The sequence below is a fragment of the Rhamphochromis longiceps genome, linkage group LG7 (genome assembly GCF_057381845.1).
Source record: "Rhamphochromis longiceps isolate RC_006_pf linkage group LG7, R_longiceps_female_GT1.1, whole genome shotgun sequence".
NCBI lineage: Eukaryota > Metazoa > Chordata > Actinopteri > Cichliformes > Cichlidae > Rhamphochromis > Rhamphochromis longiceps.
Genome location: NC_140563.1, coordinates 45,277,185 through 45,293,288, shown reverse-complemented (window position 1 = coordinate 45,293,288; position 16,104 = coordinate 45,277,185). Strand labels below are relative to the sequence as shown.

The 16,104-nt window shown below is 39.3% G+C and overlaps 2 protein-coding genes across 2 annotated transcripts; both read left to right on the top strand.

The window, feature by feature from the left end:
- Positions 1 to 794: 794 nt before the first annotated feature.
- On the top strand, positions 795 to 6,989 carry LOC146666045 (visual system homeobox 1). Its single transcript, XM_085411281.1, has 3 exons — positions 795 to 5,828; positions 5,910 to 6,142; positions 6,281 to 6,989. The coding sequence occupies exons 1-3, from the start codon at positions 5,612 to 5,614 to the stop codon at positions 6,359 to 6,361; spliced, it is 531 nt and encodes a 176-aa protein (XP_085267407.1). The 5' UTR covers positions 795 to 5,611; the 3' UTR covers positions 6,362 to 6,989.
- A 242-nt stretch (positions 6,990 to 7,231) lies between these two features.
- ess2 (ess-2 spliceosome associated protein) lies at positions 7,232 to 14,497 on the top strand. Its single transcript, XM_085413849.1, has 10 exons — positions 7,232 to 7,623; positions 10,010 to 10,178; positions 10,310 to 10,393; positions 10,604 to 10,773; positions 12,177 to 12,294; positions 12,423 to 12,556; positions 12,732 to 12,834; positions 13,130 to 13,239; positions 13,323 to 13,438; positions 13,537 to 14,497. The coding sequence occupies exons 1-10, from the start codon at positions 7,477 to 7,479 to the stop codon at positions 13,814 to 13,816; spliced, it is 1,431 nt and encodes a 476-aa protein (XP_085269975.1). The 5' UTR covers positions 7,232 to 7,476; the 3' UTR covers positions 13,817 to 14,497.
- Positions 14,498 to 16,104: the final 1,607 nt, after the last annotated feature.

The following is a 16,104-nucleotide window of genomic DNA, read 5'->3' as shown; positions in this document are numbered from 1 at the left end:
ACCCTGAAGGTAAGCGCTCATGGACTAAAGTAAAACAGTATGTTGGATGTGCCACGCAATGCTCAATTACATTGGTGGGAGCTAGTGCGTTAGCGCAGTTAGCTCGTTAACGTGTTGGCCGTCCAGCCCCACGCACTGGGCGATCCGCAGTAGCTCGTTAATGGAGATTTGCCGTGTTGTGGCGTTAAAATCATTTCAGATTAACGCTGACAGCACTAGTGGGAACAAAACGAATGTGACTGCACATTTACTCTGACATCATCCTAGTGCAAAGACAAAAACAACAAGCATGCTACAAACTTTACCCGAGTCATTTAGACAGCCGTTAGCACATGATTCTCCTTATGGGGACCTGATATGTTTAATATGCTGCTGAGAATATAGCCCAGAAGAAGCGTATAGTATAGCTTTTATTTTGGAAAGAACCATTTCTCTGTAATAAACTCTCTTTTCCAAAGATGAGTGATTCCTCAATCAGATAGATTTATTTTTTTTATTACTTTGTTGTTTCAGCAACATTAAATTTAAAAACTGTACTTTTGAGTTAAAATATATATTTATAATTTTAATAAATGACAAATTAAAAAGGCATGAACATTTTTTTTTGTATCGAAAAAATATCGAACCGTGAATCTTGTGTATCGTTGCACCCCTTATATATATATATATATATATATATATATATATATATATATATATATAAAAATTGTCGTTATTATTATTATTATTATTACTTGGTTAATGTGTATTATAACAATATCAAAGCTGGCACATTGGGGGAAAGTCTGGAAGAAAAAAGAAAAGGGAAGAGAATATAATAAAATGATAGAACATAATTAGAAAACCACAACACCTGGAAGAGAAAAATATGCAAAACCACAGATACACAAATCAACAATCTAGTTAAGACAGTTTACCACATGAAGACTACCTCTAGTATTCAGAAGTCAACACTGCAGGGCACACACTTTTCTAAAGTGGTTATGAAGAAAGCACAAAAGACTGCCATTGTGGGTCAAGTGCATGTTAACATTCGCCACTTTTCCTGCACCTAAACAGCTCCCAAGAGAGGAAATGTTGACACAGTACAAAGCAACAAGCTACTTCCACAAAGAAAAGAAAATGCAGCTACAATAAAGGCAGGAAAGATGCCGGCTGACTCTGTGGGAAGGCAGTCCTCGGAGCTTTTGTTAGCTTAATTTCTGGCTTACAATATTTACCTAGCTGGAAAAGTTGCATTCAAATATACTGTAAAACTGTACATGTAGGATTTATGTGTATTTATGTTTTAAGTCATACATACACGGATTTCAGATTAGCGTGGGAGATTAGAAGTGCTCTTTGTTTAGTTTGTTGGGAGCTAATCACCTAATATTTTATTAATTAAAGACACATTTCATTCATTATTTAATGATGTACTTACTTAAGTTATTTTGGCACCCTAGGCTTTCCTTAATGTCATCACCATACTGAGGCACCTCTATAGGTTAACCTGTGATTGGGGGTCTCAAGTAGACTTTATTTCATTTTAAGGAGTCAAAAGTCAAAAAGGTAAGGAAACCCTGGCATATAACCTACAGGATTTCTGCATTTATTACTGAACGTTGTCAGATCTTCATCTAAGTCACAGTTATAGACAAACACAATCAATAAGGTACTCAGTGCTTTTATTCTCATGTCTTTATTGAGTACACGAGTAATCAATTAAGGTGCAGGGATAAAAAAAATATTAAGTGAACCAAAACCCCTGTGCTACAGATTTCTCCAACTGCTGAAGTCAAGTGTCCCAAATGTAAGAGGTGAAACTGGAAGCATGGGCTGGAGGGGCGTCCCTCCCCCTACATGAACGCACACAGAGTATGATTAAATTCAAAGTGCACATCTAACACAACAGCTTTCACAGGTCCTCAGAGGTGACTGGAAAAAGCTTGAAAAGGCCTTTTAAGGGCCTGTGTCGATCAATCCACAGTGAAGTGTGCACTCCTTTAAAAAAAAAATTAAAAAGGTGATAAAGAGCAGAACATCTGCACAAACCTCTTGAAGTCTTTGTTTATGTGTGCATTTGAGCTGTCAGTGAAATGAAATGAAAATGATACAAATCGAATCTTTAATTTGTTTAATGTGTTTTTTGTCTGTTTAGCTGTTATTTATTTTTTGGGAAATGAATAAAATTGTAAATATGAGTGTGAAGAGGAAGCGAGTCTCTATAACCTGAGCTGCAGAATGAAAAAAGCAGACCAAAAAAAGAAATTGCGCAATTTTTCCCTGTTACTCCCTTTTTGATTCCATCTTTTTCTTGCAAGCTCAGTCTTGCGCCATGATTTTGAAGCAAAACAAACTAAACACCAGATCCCACTTCAGGTCCTTGAGGGGATATAATATATATATTTTAAAAACACAATAAAGAAAAACATTGTGCAATGCAATTAAAAAATACTTTATGCAACAATGGAGTGGTACTCCAGATTCCTCCTCCCTGTTGGTGCATTATGTCTACAGTTTTTTTTTTTCTGCACAAGTTCAGGAGGAAACAGAAAGAGTAGGAGGGTGTGATCCCCCGGTCGCCCTGATTCAATCTCTGTTTCTGCAGGAGGTATTGGGCCTGGGTCCAAACACCAAGCACCAAGCAGAGAAGCTGAGCATTTTCACACGTCAGCGTTCTGCTGCCTTGCACAGCTCCCTGCTCGTTTATCAACAGTCCGTGTGTGGGTGTATTTATAATCCAGTGTCTCCTGTCTGAGGTGCACTGATTTGATTTGTGTCCTTTAATCTTCTCATTTTTTCCACCCACGCGCTTTCTGTCTGAATAGCCATTTAAAATATAAGACTGTGACACGTAACCCTAAAGAGCGCACACGCTCAGAAGCATCCAAGCAAATCAACATTCTGTGTGGCAACTAATATTTTCCAGGCTCTGTCTTTCAAATGCAGTGTCACACAACAAAAAAGAAGTTATTATAATGATTACAGTGTCTCATTCACCCTCCGTCTCATTTAGTTTATTTATTCAGTCTTCTCATAAAACACAGACAGTGTCGTCTTCTTCTCTTCTTTCAGCTGCTCCCTTTAGGGTTCATCTGCCTTCATCTCATCGTCTCCCCAGCCTCCTCCTCTGTCACACCAACCCCCTGCATGTCCTGCTTCACTACATCCATGAATCTGCTCTATGGTTTTCCTCTTTTCCTCTATCTCTCCTCTCCAAATCTCCAAACCATCTCAACCTTGCCTCTATAACTCCCACTGACAATCTTAGCATCCAGCTCTTCCACCTTCAGATCCACCTCCCGTCTTATTGTTAGTGCCATCGTCTCCGAACCATACATCACAGCAGGTCTCACTGTCGTCTAATCATCCTTTCATTATTGCTGTTATCCTTCCGTCACAAATCACCCCTAACACTCGTGTCCTCTCGGTCCACCCTCCTGCGCTCTTATCTTCACCTCTGTTGTGCTCTGTCCACTGGTTTGGATGTCTGAGCCCAGGTACAGCCTGATATTTCACCTTCACTACCTCTCTTCCTTGCATCTTCACTGTTACACCCATCTTCCTCTCACTGACACACATATTATGTTTTGCTTCTTCACCTTCACTCTCTTCACTTTTTTGTGTATTTCCATCTCTGTCCTTAATCACCCTGACCATCAGTTCAATCTCTCATGAGTCCTTTTCTTCTTCCTTAGCGTCCAGCCTCAAATATAACTCTTTGAAAGCCTTTTTCTTGTCTCTTTGCTGCTATACGCCTAGCCTCCTGGTACCCCTGCCTCCTCTCTTCATCTCTTCGATTATCCCACTTTTTCTTTGCCAACTCCTTCCTTTAAATACTTTCCTGTATTTTCACAACCAAGTCTCTTGCTTTTCTGCCCAGAGGATACAGCAAAAGCCTTCTTGCCAGTTTCCTTCAGCACTTTAACAGTTATCTGTTATCTGCACAACATTCTACTTTTTTCAACCTCCACTATTTAATCCTTGCCTCTACCTTCACGCGCTTCCTCTTGTTGATTTCCATCCTACAGACTACTATCTGATGCTGTGTAGATACATCCTCCCCAGACTTCTGCAGACCTTCTGCACTGGAGATAGTCAACCTGTCCACCTGTGTATTGTAGAGGCAGCCAATCAGAAGAATGTTGACAGAGGTGCTGAGCCAAGGTCCATTTTAATGATTATGATTATGAAATTATTATTTTGAACAGTTATTCATTCACAACTACCTTATAATACCATACCAACATACTTTATTTATAAAGCACTTTTAAAAATACATTGTACAATTCATGTGATATTCAGTGTAATAAATTCCAGCATATCAAGCAAGATTTTTCCTTAAGACAAAGAGTTTTATACTATTTTTGAATCTCCTAAAAATGCGGAAAAGAATTCATCTGCCACCCATCGGCTGTGGTTCTTTTCTCTTTTACTCCTTGTACCAAATATTGCTTACAACAATAAAATGGATCTTTATTGTTGTAATCCCCAGTAATGAATTTTGAACTGTTTGAACCAACATGGATATAGTACAATTCCTTCTATTGAGAACCACAATAACTGCAGATAAGGATCTCACTTTCTGCGCAAACTATACATCAACAATCTGGATGCTATTAAACCCGAGTGAAAAGGATGAGATGGTGTTTATTGTTATCTGTTTTCAAAAAGCGCTTATAAAGGGAGCTTAGGACAGATTGTGGAAATCCATTAATTCTCTGGGAGGGGGAAAAAAAAGGTGTATTGCCTTGTATGAAATCACAGGATTTGTCGGGGTTGGAGGTGGTGGTGGTGGGGGGGCTGAATTTAACCTGTAATAGCTTTACCTCAGCTGCGCACATTGTCAGAAAAGTCAGACTGAAAAGACTGCAGCACAAAGATAAGACACATGATGCACGATCGTGAATACAAACGACTGGGATGGATCCATATCTCTGAATTTTCTCTCTCTGTGTGCAAACATACACGGGCCAAATGAGTCACCCCATCATCTGCAGCGCCCTAATCACTTTGTAATCACCTTAAGTCTGCATTGTTGTTGACAGTGTAGCCCCAGCTTGTGTAAATAAATATACCAATTTATGCAGGATCGTTTGTTGACAGAGCTATACGTGGAAGCGACATTATGAAGTGAATTTGAAGAACTAATCCTCAGACTCAGCATACACAAGTCTGTGGCCACACCAAGAACGCTCATCTTTAAATCCAGGTTTCTAATACCAAGAAATCCCCTTTCCTCTAAAACCTTAACAATAAGGATCTTAGGAGCTCTCCACTTCTCATTTTATGCAGCGAAATCTGATTTCTTTTGAAGAAAGGAATGAGGCGAGATTAACTGAATCTGCCATCCTCCCTAACCTCTTCACAAAACTGCCCAGATTAGCAAGGAATTAAGTTTCAACCGTTTTTATGTGTCTGGTCCATAGGGGGGGATTATGGTTTTACTTCTTTTTTTTTGGCCTCCCAATTTCACTATAAGGGCTTGACACGCTGCTGTAAAGAGAAGAAGGAGAAGGAGAAGAGCAACTGAGGCTCGAAAAGTCCTCTGTGTGTGTGTCACAATAACCTGTGATCACCACTGCTTTTGAGCTTTCACTGAAACCTCTTTGGAGGTGGACTGATCAGGATGGAGAGGCAGAAGTTCCCCTTTACTATTGAGAACATCCTGAAGTATCCGAGCAGGAGTGGAGATAAACGGTCCTACGGAGCGAGTGGTCTTGGCTTAAAAGAGAAGACAGTGAGTCCTGCTGGAGGCCAAACAGAGGCGGTTCATCATGCCTGCCTGTGCTGCTGCTACTGCTCCCACTGTGCTGACATACTCCAGCCTGACTTCATCCACGAAGGTAGGACCATACCTTCCGCTTTTGTCTGTGGTTGAGCTTGATTCTGCTCCCCCAACCTTAAATCAGACCTCCTCCCTGCAGCTTGTCAGTATGGCTGGAACCCAGCAATCCTCTCAGATTCGTGCAGGCTGGGAGACACTCACAGGGAGGAGCAGTCACCCAGTCAACAGAGGCGAACCCGGCGTCACCGGACCATTTTCACTGAGGAACAGCTGGACGCACTGGAGGAGCTGTTCCTGCAGAACCAGTACCCAGATGTGAACACAAGAGAGAAACTCGCACAGCGCACTCACTTAAGAGAAGAGAGAGTGGAGGTAACACTGCAGCATCACATAATTGTTTTTATTAAATATGATGGTCTGCTAATAATGTAAATGTGAATAAAGACTACTGTAGATACTGAATTTAATAAAATGACAGCTCAACAATGTTGCCTCTTTTCTGTCAATCAGGTTTGGTTTAAAAACAGAAGAGCCAAGTGGAGACGTCAGAAAAGACTTTCATTTGTTGTGGGAAACACAGAAAAAAAGTGAAAAAAAAAGAAGTTTGCATGGCTCTGTGTGATCCAATCAAAATAGTTTGCATATACCTATATGTAACATATAATTCTTATATGTAACCATATATGTAAAATCCTGGCATGTATTGATACTATTACTGTAAGTAAAACCTTGAATTTGTAAATGGGTTGTTGTAGTTTGCACAGACTGTTAAAAAAAAACGTGTCCTTGAGAAAAAATACAGTTGTCTGGGGATTTTTTTAAGAAAAGAAGAAATGCCTTTTTTGTGCCACCAATAGAAAACGCAGCTAACTTATTATTATTACGGTATTATTATTATTTTTTTTTATTTTTTTTAATAGAATTTTAACGCCTTACTTTATCGATTTCTTTAGCATTTCTTTGTCAAACAAACGACCAGGGGGTCAGAACTAGCCCGCCAAAGAGTCCAACATGGCTCAGTGGATGGTTTGCTATATCTGAAAATTACAATGAAGTCATTAATATGTTTAGTATGTCTAATATAAATTTTCCCACAAAATGTTGTTCGTTTCTGGTGATGACAGGCATGAAAATGTTTCAAAAGTTTAAATCACTTCTGACTAATTGTTTACACTGTAAATAAATATATAAAAAAATTATTAAATTGTTAGGCACTAAAAACTCCACATGTGAAGGTCTTGTGCTTTTGTAAAGCCACTGTGAGACATGACACTAGAGTTTGTCTTCTGTACTGTAAATGGAGTGTAAGTGTATTTCATGAAACAAAAACTATATAAAGCCTTTTTAAAAATTATATATATAAATATTTATTTATTTTTTTTTTTTTAATTTAAGTTAAGGTCTGCGAACTATCAAACCGCTGTTGGCTTTCAGGGTTTATTTTGGAAAATTCTAGCGAAGCCGTAAATTTCCGGTGACGTAATTGTTCGGCTGTGCGTTGTTTGTACGCTGGTGGCTAAAAGTCAGCTAATGTGTTAGAGTTGGTGGCGTTGGGCATTTTTAAGTATCGGGTTTTTACGTTGTTGGTTAACTATTTAAACGGTGTTAACCCACTGAAAGAAACACCCTCTAATAGCTTAATTTTCGTCGCTATTTGTAGTAGAAGATTATTTAGCCATCTGGCTAGGAGGCTAACAGGGACCACAATGGAGGGCAGCGCCAGCGTGAGGAAAGCACTGTCCGGGACTCTCGTCCCTTTGGCGGTCTCAACAGTGGCTCTTCAACAGCAACCAGAGGATGAGGAGAAGGGAACGCTGAAGAGAAACGTCCTGGATGAGGAGGAATACATTGAGGTAAATAATAGCAGACATAGACAGGCGCGACTGTGTTAGCTAACAACTGTAAGTTAGCAGGCAGGTAATGTACAACACAGCTACATTTCTTTAGACTAAATACTTTATTGTACTAGTCTGGACAGACATAGAAGTGTATAACAGCTCCAAATATTATGCAGTCAGTGTGGAAAACGTGTTTACTTATCAAATCTACGTATAGGTTTAAAGTAAGGTGCTTGTTATGACAGTACTTCACGATATGAAAGTGCAATAGCAAATTGCTCAAGTAAGGATTAAGTTACTAAATTTACATGAATAGCATGGTAATGGCATGCTTATACCCCGAAAATATTTGGTTAAAAATTGTTTAACCAGTTGCACCACGACGAGACACTTAAGTAGCTATCAAAAAGCCCTAAATAAATCTAGCTGGATATTGGATCACTCTTCTTAGAAGAATTGTTAGAGTTCATTTAAACTGATTTGGTTCCTGGCACAGACGTGGCTTTAACCGCAGTCCACAAGTTTTACAAATTTTCTTGTGTTGGAGCACACAGCCCATTGCCACAATGCCATCCAGAGGGTCTTTTAATAATGCTACTGTTTCACACAGTGGGGCAGTCAGACCACAGGGTCTCTTGATAGGACCTAGATGGCCATCAAGGATCTGGTTCTCCACACTCCTCAGTCTGGTGAGTGGGGTCCTGTGTGTCTGTATACTGTGGCAACTCCGAGTTTAAGCTCAGAGCAGGGCTATATGTTATATTTGTAAGAAAAAGGGAAAAGCTCTGCCAAAACAGCTTTCCCACCAGATTGTTGACACAGTAAAACAGATGTACAAAAAGTCTCTTCAGATATTAGTTGCCACACTACCAGGAACATTGCCTGGGCAGTAATTCGAGGTGTTCCATGAGGGGAAATCTGTGCAGCAGAATCCTTGGCAGTGCCTTACACGGTTGCTAGGGTCACCTGACTTAATCTGGTCTCAGGACCCACTCAAGCTTCAACTATTCTGCCATTGGCTGACCAGTAAGTTTTTCCTCACGACACTGCTAGTATAAGTCATCTTCATTGTTTACTGCAACTTCTGTAGGCAGGAGGGAAAGAAACCTAATTAAAGTTACAAAAGTTACCACGGTTCTGTGAACTCCCAGATAACTGCCAGTCATGCAGTTCACTTGGAGCATCTCAGTGCAAGAACATTTATAGAGATCGGATGTAGGGTACCGGGGGGGTTTTATGGTGTACACGCGTAGGTAGCCTACAGGTCACACAGTTGACTTTGTTTATATGAAATCTCAACCTGCACTGAGCACAAGAAGACATAGCTGCATTGTTTATTGTCACTGGCAGTCTTCTGGGAATTCACAGAACCATAATTACCTTCGTAACTTCTGTTTGGAAACCTCACCTTTAGTCCTCCAAATGTAACTCTTGACATTGTGGCCAATGAGCTCAAACTTTGTCACTTCTGACCATAAAACCTTTCTCCAGAAGGCATTTGGCTTCTCCATGTGGGCAGCAACAAGTTTAAGTCGAGTTTTTAAAGGTATCGATTTTAGAGCAGAGGCTTCTTTCTTGGTCAGCTCCCAGTTGGTCCACAGTGAGTGGAAAAACTTTTTTTTTCTTCAGCAGTTTTCAGTTCATGGCAGGTTTTATGCCTTGGTGGTTACAGGGTTGTTCCTGAACAGCCTAACCAATTTCCTGTCATCTGAGGTTGACAGTTTGGATTTTCTTTAAGACCTCTGCAAAGTGGTGACACATCTGTTAATCTTTTACGTACAGTTATTTGAAATGATGATCTTGTAATCTGCAGTTGTTTAGAAATGGATTCAAGAGATCTTTGCAACTTGTGTAAATCTAAACTTCTCATTCTTAGATCTTCATTGTGTTCACTGGACCTTCCCATTGTTCTGAGTATTGGTCAATCCAGTGACTACAGTCAAACAAATCCTTTCTATGCTGGTGAAGAGAAAATACCAGTTGTAGTCAGTCGTGATCAGTTACACAAAGTTTTGTCCTTGTTGTGTCCTTGCCCTTGTTTTGGCTTTGTTAAACCTTTAGCAACACTCAAAAGATTTTAGTGTGTGTATATATTGAACCTGTTTACATATATCTAACCCTGTTTGAATTAGAGAAAATCCAAAGTGAATTCAAATGTGTACACTCTTGTTTTTTTGTTGTTGTTAATTTTTTAATTGATTAAAGTCGTGTACTGTGCAGTAATTGCACCATGGAAACAAACTATTCAAAAAAAAAATTAAGACTAAAATTACCATGACATCCATGCCCATGATGAGTGTATGTAAACATCTGAACACATCTCTATGTGCCATAAGCCCATATTTCCTGGTAATATGTCCTCTGTATTAACCTTCTGCTTGTGTTTTGTTTTTGTTGACAGAGCTTAGAGAAAATTATCCAGAGGGACTTTTTCCCGGATGTGACAAAGCTGCAGGCACAGAAGGAATATCTTGAAGCAGAGGAAAATGGAGACCTGGAGAGGATGAGAGAAATTTCCATCCGATACGGATCTTCGTTGACAAAATCTACACCGCAGTCTTCTGCACCATGTGAGTGAAGTGGAATTAAATAAGACATTATGTGTTCTCCAAGTAAAATACTTGTTAATGATAAAATACTTGAATTCAACAGGTGTTTTTTTTCTCATTCAAATTTTTTCTTTCTCTTCTGTTTGTGTAAGATGTGACGCCTGCTAGCTTTGAAACACCAGTGGGCCAGTTGGGATCCCCTGCTTCCACTTATTCTGCTAAAGCTGTAGATGGAGGTAAGTAAGCAGGGTGATGAACACATAACGACATGCAGTAAATGTGTAATTTGTTAAAGCTTCACATCCACGTCTCGCTGTTAATCCTTCTTTTGACATTTACATGCTTTCCCATATTGTATACCATTCTGTTTCTCATTAGTGGTTAACATGTTTGGCACTAAATTGATCGACTATGAGAAATTATTGGTATTTTTTCTTTTTTTCTAGAGAAGAGGGCTGACGACACAGAAGAACAAAATCTGCCCAGCCTGGACCGCTTCCTCGCTAAGAATACCAGTGAGGATAATGCATCCTTTGAACAGATAATGGATCTGGCAAAAGACAAGGAGAAACTGAAGCATGCCTGGTTGTATGAGGCTGAAGCTGAATTCAAACAGGTATGGATGGTTAGCTGTGTAAATGCAGGTGTGCTGATCTGTTTTCTGGGGCTTTCATATGTTCACGAGTGTCAATTTATCGCAAAAACTTGTAAAAGTATTTAAATCATTGCATTAGTTTCCCACAGACTTAAACTCATAATTTGTGGCGATGTGGAGCACGTATGTTAGGGATGACCATTTAAACTAGAATTGTTATTCACCAAAAACTAGAAACAGTTTTTTTGAGATTGCTCACTCTAGCTTTACCTGGTGGAGTTTGCGGTGAACCAGATTTTTTTGTTTTGTTTTTCAGGCTGTAGTCCTCTTTGGCTCTGCATGTTTCCCCTGTTTTATATAGTAGCATCGCATCTGAATGTGCCACACGCCTTTTATCTGCCAGCAAATGGAAGCTAATGTGTTGCTTCTTCTATTTGCTCATCGCATGGTGGTCAGCGAACAGTTTGTAGGACCATTAATACCACTTCCTTCTGGTAGAGGTGCATTATATATTCACTTAGTATATATACTAACTAATTATATACTAACTAATTAAATTATACTCAGGATTTATTCCCCCCTTTAATAGCAGTTACATTGCTTAAAAAAATACTTTGTGCAGCTGTTTCTTGTCTTAAAGGATAAACAGCATTTTCCATTCTTTTTAAAACAAGAAAAAAGAAACTCATGTCTGGTATGACGTAATAGACTTGTGCCACCAGAAGGTGACATTAGTGCACCCAGAAGCTTTGTCAGCTGCCAATAAACAAGAACACGAAGCTATTTCCCAGATGCTACTGTACAAACAGAAGATTGCTTTTATAAAGATTTTTACCAAGACAGTCTTGTGCAGAACTCCTTAAAAAAAAAACCAAAAGACAAAATAAATGTAAATAAACTTTAGTCACTCCACCAGGTAAAGCTAGTGTGACGTAGTGTAACTTCTGAGAAGAGTTTGGAGTTGAAGAGGATGAGTATGAGTCCCTTATTCTAAAGATAGACTCCTAACAGGAGTCTTTGTTTCACAGTCTTTCAAAATAAGAGCAACAGGCTTGTCGAGTAAAGTAAAAGTGTAAAGTGTAAAGTGTGCGTGTTAGTCCCCATAGGGAAATAGTTCCTCTGCATTTAACCCATTCACCCAGTGAAGCAGTGGGCAGCCACCAGTGCAGCGCCCGGGGAGCAGTGTGTAGGGACGGTACCTTGCTCAGGGGTACCTCAGGGTAGCCGTTCAGTGGAGTCGAACCCCCGACCTTCCGATCATGGGGCCACCACTCTACCTACTGAGCTATCCCTGCCCCTGAGTAGTAAACCACTCACCTAAAACATGCTAAACTGAGTCACCAAATAGACTTAGGTGAGTGTTAATAGATCCTACCTCTTGGCTGCATTCAAATCATTTATAAAAGCTTGTGATTGTTTTCCAGCGTCATGAGCAGAACCTTGCCTTACCATCAGTAGAGAAGGCAGCACTCGAATGCACCAAAGCTGGACTGGAGACCTGGGAGTACAAAGCCAAGAATGCCTTGATGTATTATCCAGAGGGTAGGAGGCTTGAGCGTCGGTAGTTGTGTGAATTTGCAAAATTGGCTAAATTCACTTGTGTGTGTCAGTGAGTGAGGTTTTTATTTTGTTCTACAATTATTATTATTTTCTTCCTTTTTTAAAATCAGGTGTTAAAGATGATGATGCCATCTTCAAGAAACCAAGGGAGGTGGTTCACAAGAACACTCGCTTTGTTGGAGACCCATTCAGCAAAGCTCTCAACAAGAGCCAGATTCAGCAGGCAGCAGCTCTCAATGCACAGGTAGGTGTTGTTAATGTGATACTGTATTTAAAACAATGACTGTCGTTGCCTTTATGTGCCACTTATTTCTGAATGAAGTGCTTGCACTGCCTGCCAGTCTGTTCAAATGGAGGTAGGGGAGGCAAAAAAGTGGATTTCTTGATGATGCAGAACATATGTTGTGTTGTTTCTGTAGTTCAAACAGGGTAAAGTAGGTCCTGATGGGAAAGAGCTTATCCCACATGAATCCCCATCAATGAATGGATATGGTTACGTAAAAACTCCTTCACCTGCACCTGGTGAGTAATCTTATTATTGTGCTTTGCATAGAACAGACCTGTTCCATTATCTGACTGGGGCAGCTAAAGAATTAAAAGTTTACCACATTGAACTGTTTCCTTATCAAAGACGTGATGTGACTACGTTTCGTCTGTTCGCTTCGCCTGCTGCCAAAAATCAAGCCCCCCCCTCTCATTGTTAGCGATTGTGGTATTTGATAGACAGCAGATAAAACATGAATACCAAAGTATCTGTTTCCACAATCAGCTTGGAGCTGCTTTGGCACTAGATCTCTTAATGCATTTGTCCTTTCAGGTGTAGCCGAGTCACCTCTGATGACCTGGGGTGAGATCGAGAGCACACCATTTCGTCTGGATGGATCAGACACCCCGTATGTTGAGAGGAATCATGGACCTTCTTTTAAGGTGCTGAGAATTTACAGGTGGATTGATGGTTAATTTGTAATTGTTTAAGTAAAATAGTTGACTTTAATTACCTTTTGTTAAAGATCCCAGAACCAGGGAGACGAGAAAGGCTTGGTTTAAAGATGGCCAACGAGGCTGCCGCTAAGAACCGTGCAAAGAAACAGGAAGCGTTACGAAAAGTCACAGAGAACCTTGCAAGGTATTGATGCTCACTGCGTCTGTCATTTCATTTCTACCAGAATTAAAGTTGTGAAGTCTTGAAGAAATGAAACTAACATTATATTCTTTGTCTTGCAGCCTGACGCCTAAAGGTTTGAGCCCGGCCCTTTCGCCTGCCCTGCAACGGCTCGTAAATCGGACTTCCAGCAAATACACAGACAAAGCACTGCGAGCAAGTTACACCCCATCACCCTCACACAGACTCGCTGCATGCAAGTCTCCCTTCGGGGGCCCGGCGACTCCTTCGGGAACGCCAACGCCAAACAAAGCAAAGACTCCAAATTCTCAGGACGTCACGTCGCTCACAGACAATCTGCTGCAGCTTCCCAAAAGACGGAAAGCATCGGACTTTTTCTAAGAGCAGCACCTCTCTGCTTGGATTGTACAAAAAAAAGACTTAACATATACATTAAAGAGCACATCATTTTGCTGGAGGACTGGAAAAAGAAATAAATGGTGGAGTAGAGACTATAAAAACTTTATGCACTAAAATGCAACAAAGGTCATTGTAGGTCCAAGAGAAATAATTTGAATGTCTGAATTCTATTTTGATTTTATTGTCTTTATCTCGCATACAAGGGTTTTTGTTTGTTGTTTTTTTTGGGGGTTTTTTAAACAGCTCCTGCTACTCTAACAGACTGACATTCTCAACAGACAATATTTGCATATTTTAAATCATTTGTATTGTCATTGAACGTTTTTCCCAAAAAATTCACAGATAAATGAGATGACATTTCAGAGTTTCTCTGCTTCACAGGAATTAATCAGGACAGGAACAGGAATCTCCGGCTGCCGTGTTTCCAAATGGGAGAAGAAAATGTGTTTTATTAAAGCTTGAGCCTGCTCTCACCATCATAAAGATGTAGAACCCTTTCCTAAACTTTCTAAATGTAAAATATACCTTTTGGGGCTAAAATCTGTGTTTGCAATCAGATAATGAATTGTCAGCCGTATAGTTTTGTTCTCCCATCTGTTGGTGCTAAAGGAGTTGGGTCAGGGTCCAAATAAAAAGACCTGTCATGCTTTTATGTTTTCAAATGCTCCAGTTTGCCTTCAGTCTGGTTTGCTGTCAGAACTGATGGTAAAGAGGCCCCTTTTTTTTTTTTCTTTTTTTTTTAACTTGCCACAGATTTAAAGTGTCACCCTGTCAGTTGTGTGCATCCTAGTTAAAGTTAACATTTTATTTGATCTAAGTATGTTTTATCTCAAAGAAAAAGGTGCTTGTGTAGAGTTGCCACACACTTTTCATGTCCATTTAAAGAATGATTGGCCTGACTAAAAAAATATATATTTTTCCAATGTTAGAGATTCCTTTCTTGTGCAGGACAGCACTAAGACATGGCAGAGACAATATTTACATTTAAAATAAATAAAGCCAATACGAAACTTCAGTCAAGTAGTTATGAAAGCTTGTCAACGTTTTAAGTTGCTATCTCAAAGTTTTGATTACAGATGGCAAAAAAAGTTTTGGGTTTTTTGTTCAGTGGTGGAAAGGAGCTTCCATAAGTAGGTGTCATCTGACAATACAGCTATTTTCGTACAAAGGTCTCACCTGTTTCCTCTTACCTCCATCATTTTTTGATAGAGGTAAGGGTGAATAATAAAACATCATTATTGTTTCAGCTGAATTTACTCCTTTTTAATAAGCTACTGACTCTAAATGATGTTGTAGTAAAGTGGGAAGAGATTGCATTCACTGTCTGTGTTGTCTGAAAGAATAATTCCACTGATCATTAGGTCTTCTAGTGCACAAACAATGTGATTTATTTTAAATGTAAGCTTCTTCAGTTCAATTCAAGTTTATTTATACAGCGCCAAAACACAACAACAGTTGCCTCAAGGTGCTTTACGGTAAAAACTCTGCAGTAGTTTTGGAGAAAACCTCAACAGTCAGATGATCCCCTGTGAGCAAGCACTAGATGATTGTGGGAAAACTCCAGTTTACCAGGAAGTGACCTCTGTTTGGATCAGGCTCAGGGAGAGGTAGCCATCTGCCCCAACCGGCTGGAGGGGTTGAATGGAAACTTAAGTAAGATTCATAATAGCTTTAGGACAAGGTTTGTCATCCACATTCCACAAACTTCATCTAGACATGTTCCAAATGTCTGGCACGATTTAGTGTTGTTGGGTTAAACTATACTCTTTCTCAGCTGCTTTTTTCCTTAATTTTTTATTGAAAAAGACTATTTGGTTTAAAGTCTTTCAGAATTGACATAGGTTTGTATAACTTTGCAGGATAAATTATCTAAAGTTTAATTTTCTTTAAAAAAAAAAAAGTTCTAAAAAGAAAACATAAAATGTGCACACAGCTTGAAATATGTGCAAATTATCTGAAAGTAAATATTTTCAGCTTTAAACTGAACTGACTGTTTTAAATACATTTACAACAAAATAGAAAAGACAATACTAAATACAATCAGTTAAATTTACAAGAATAACAGTTATATTTAGAACGTTTTATTCGATACATTAGTCTTAAAACCCTTTTCTCACGTTAAATATTATTATTATTTCCCAGAGATGATAATAATAATAATAATAATAATAGTATGATGTACATCTTGTGCCTTTTTAGTTTTATCTTGAGTCAAAGAAATTATTTAACTAGCGATATTTAGAGTTGAATGGCCTCAGCACACACACAAA

Bases quoted from the DNA above. Each gene is read 5' to 3' on its own strand.
- LOC146666045 (XM_085411281.1), top strand. From the start codon at position 5,612: ATGGAGAGGCAGAAGTTCCCCTTTACTATTGAGAACATCCTGAAGTAT. The intron at 5,829-5,909 runs GTAGGACCATAC...TCCTCCCTGCAG, and splicing joins GCCTGACTTCATCCACGAAG to CTTGTCAGTATGGCTGGAAC. The intron at 6,143-6,280 runs GTAACACTGCAG...TCTGTCAATCAG, and splicing joins TAAGAGAAGAGAGAGTGGAG to GTTTGGTTTAAAAACAGAAG.
- ess2 (XM_085413849.1), top strand. From the start codon at position 7,477: ATGGAGGGCAGCGCCAGCGTGAGGAAAGCACTGTCCGGGACTCTCGTC. The intron at 7,624-10,009 runs GTAAATAATAGC...TTTTGTTGACAG, and splicing joins ATGAGGAGGAATACATTGAG to AGCTTAGAGAAAATTATCCA. The intron at 12,835-13,129 runs GTGAGTAATCTT...TTGTCCTTTCAG, and splicing joins AACTCCTTCACCTGCACCTG to GTGTAGCCGAGTCACCTCTG.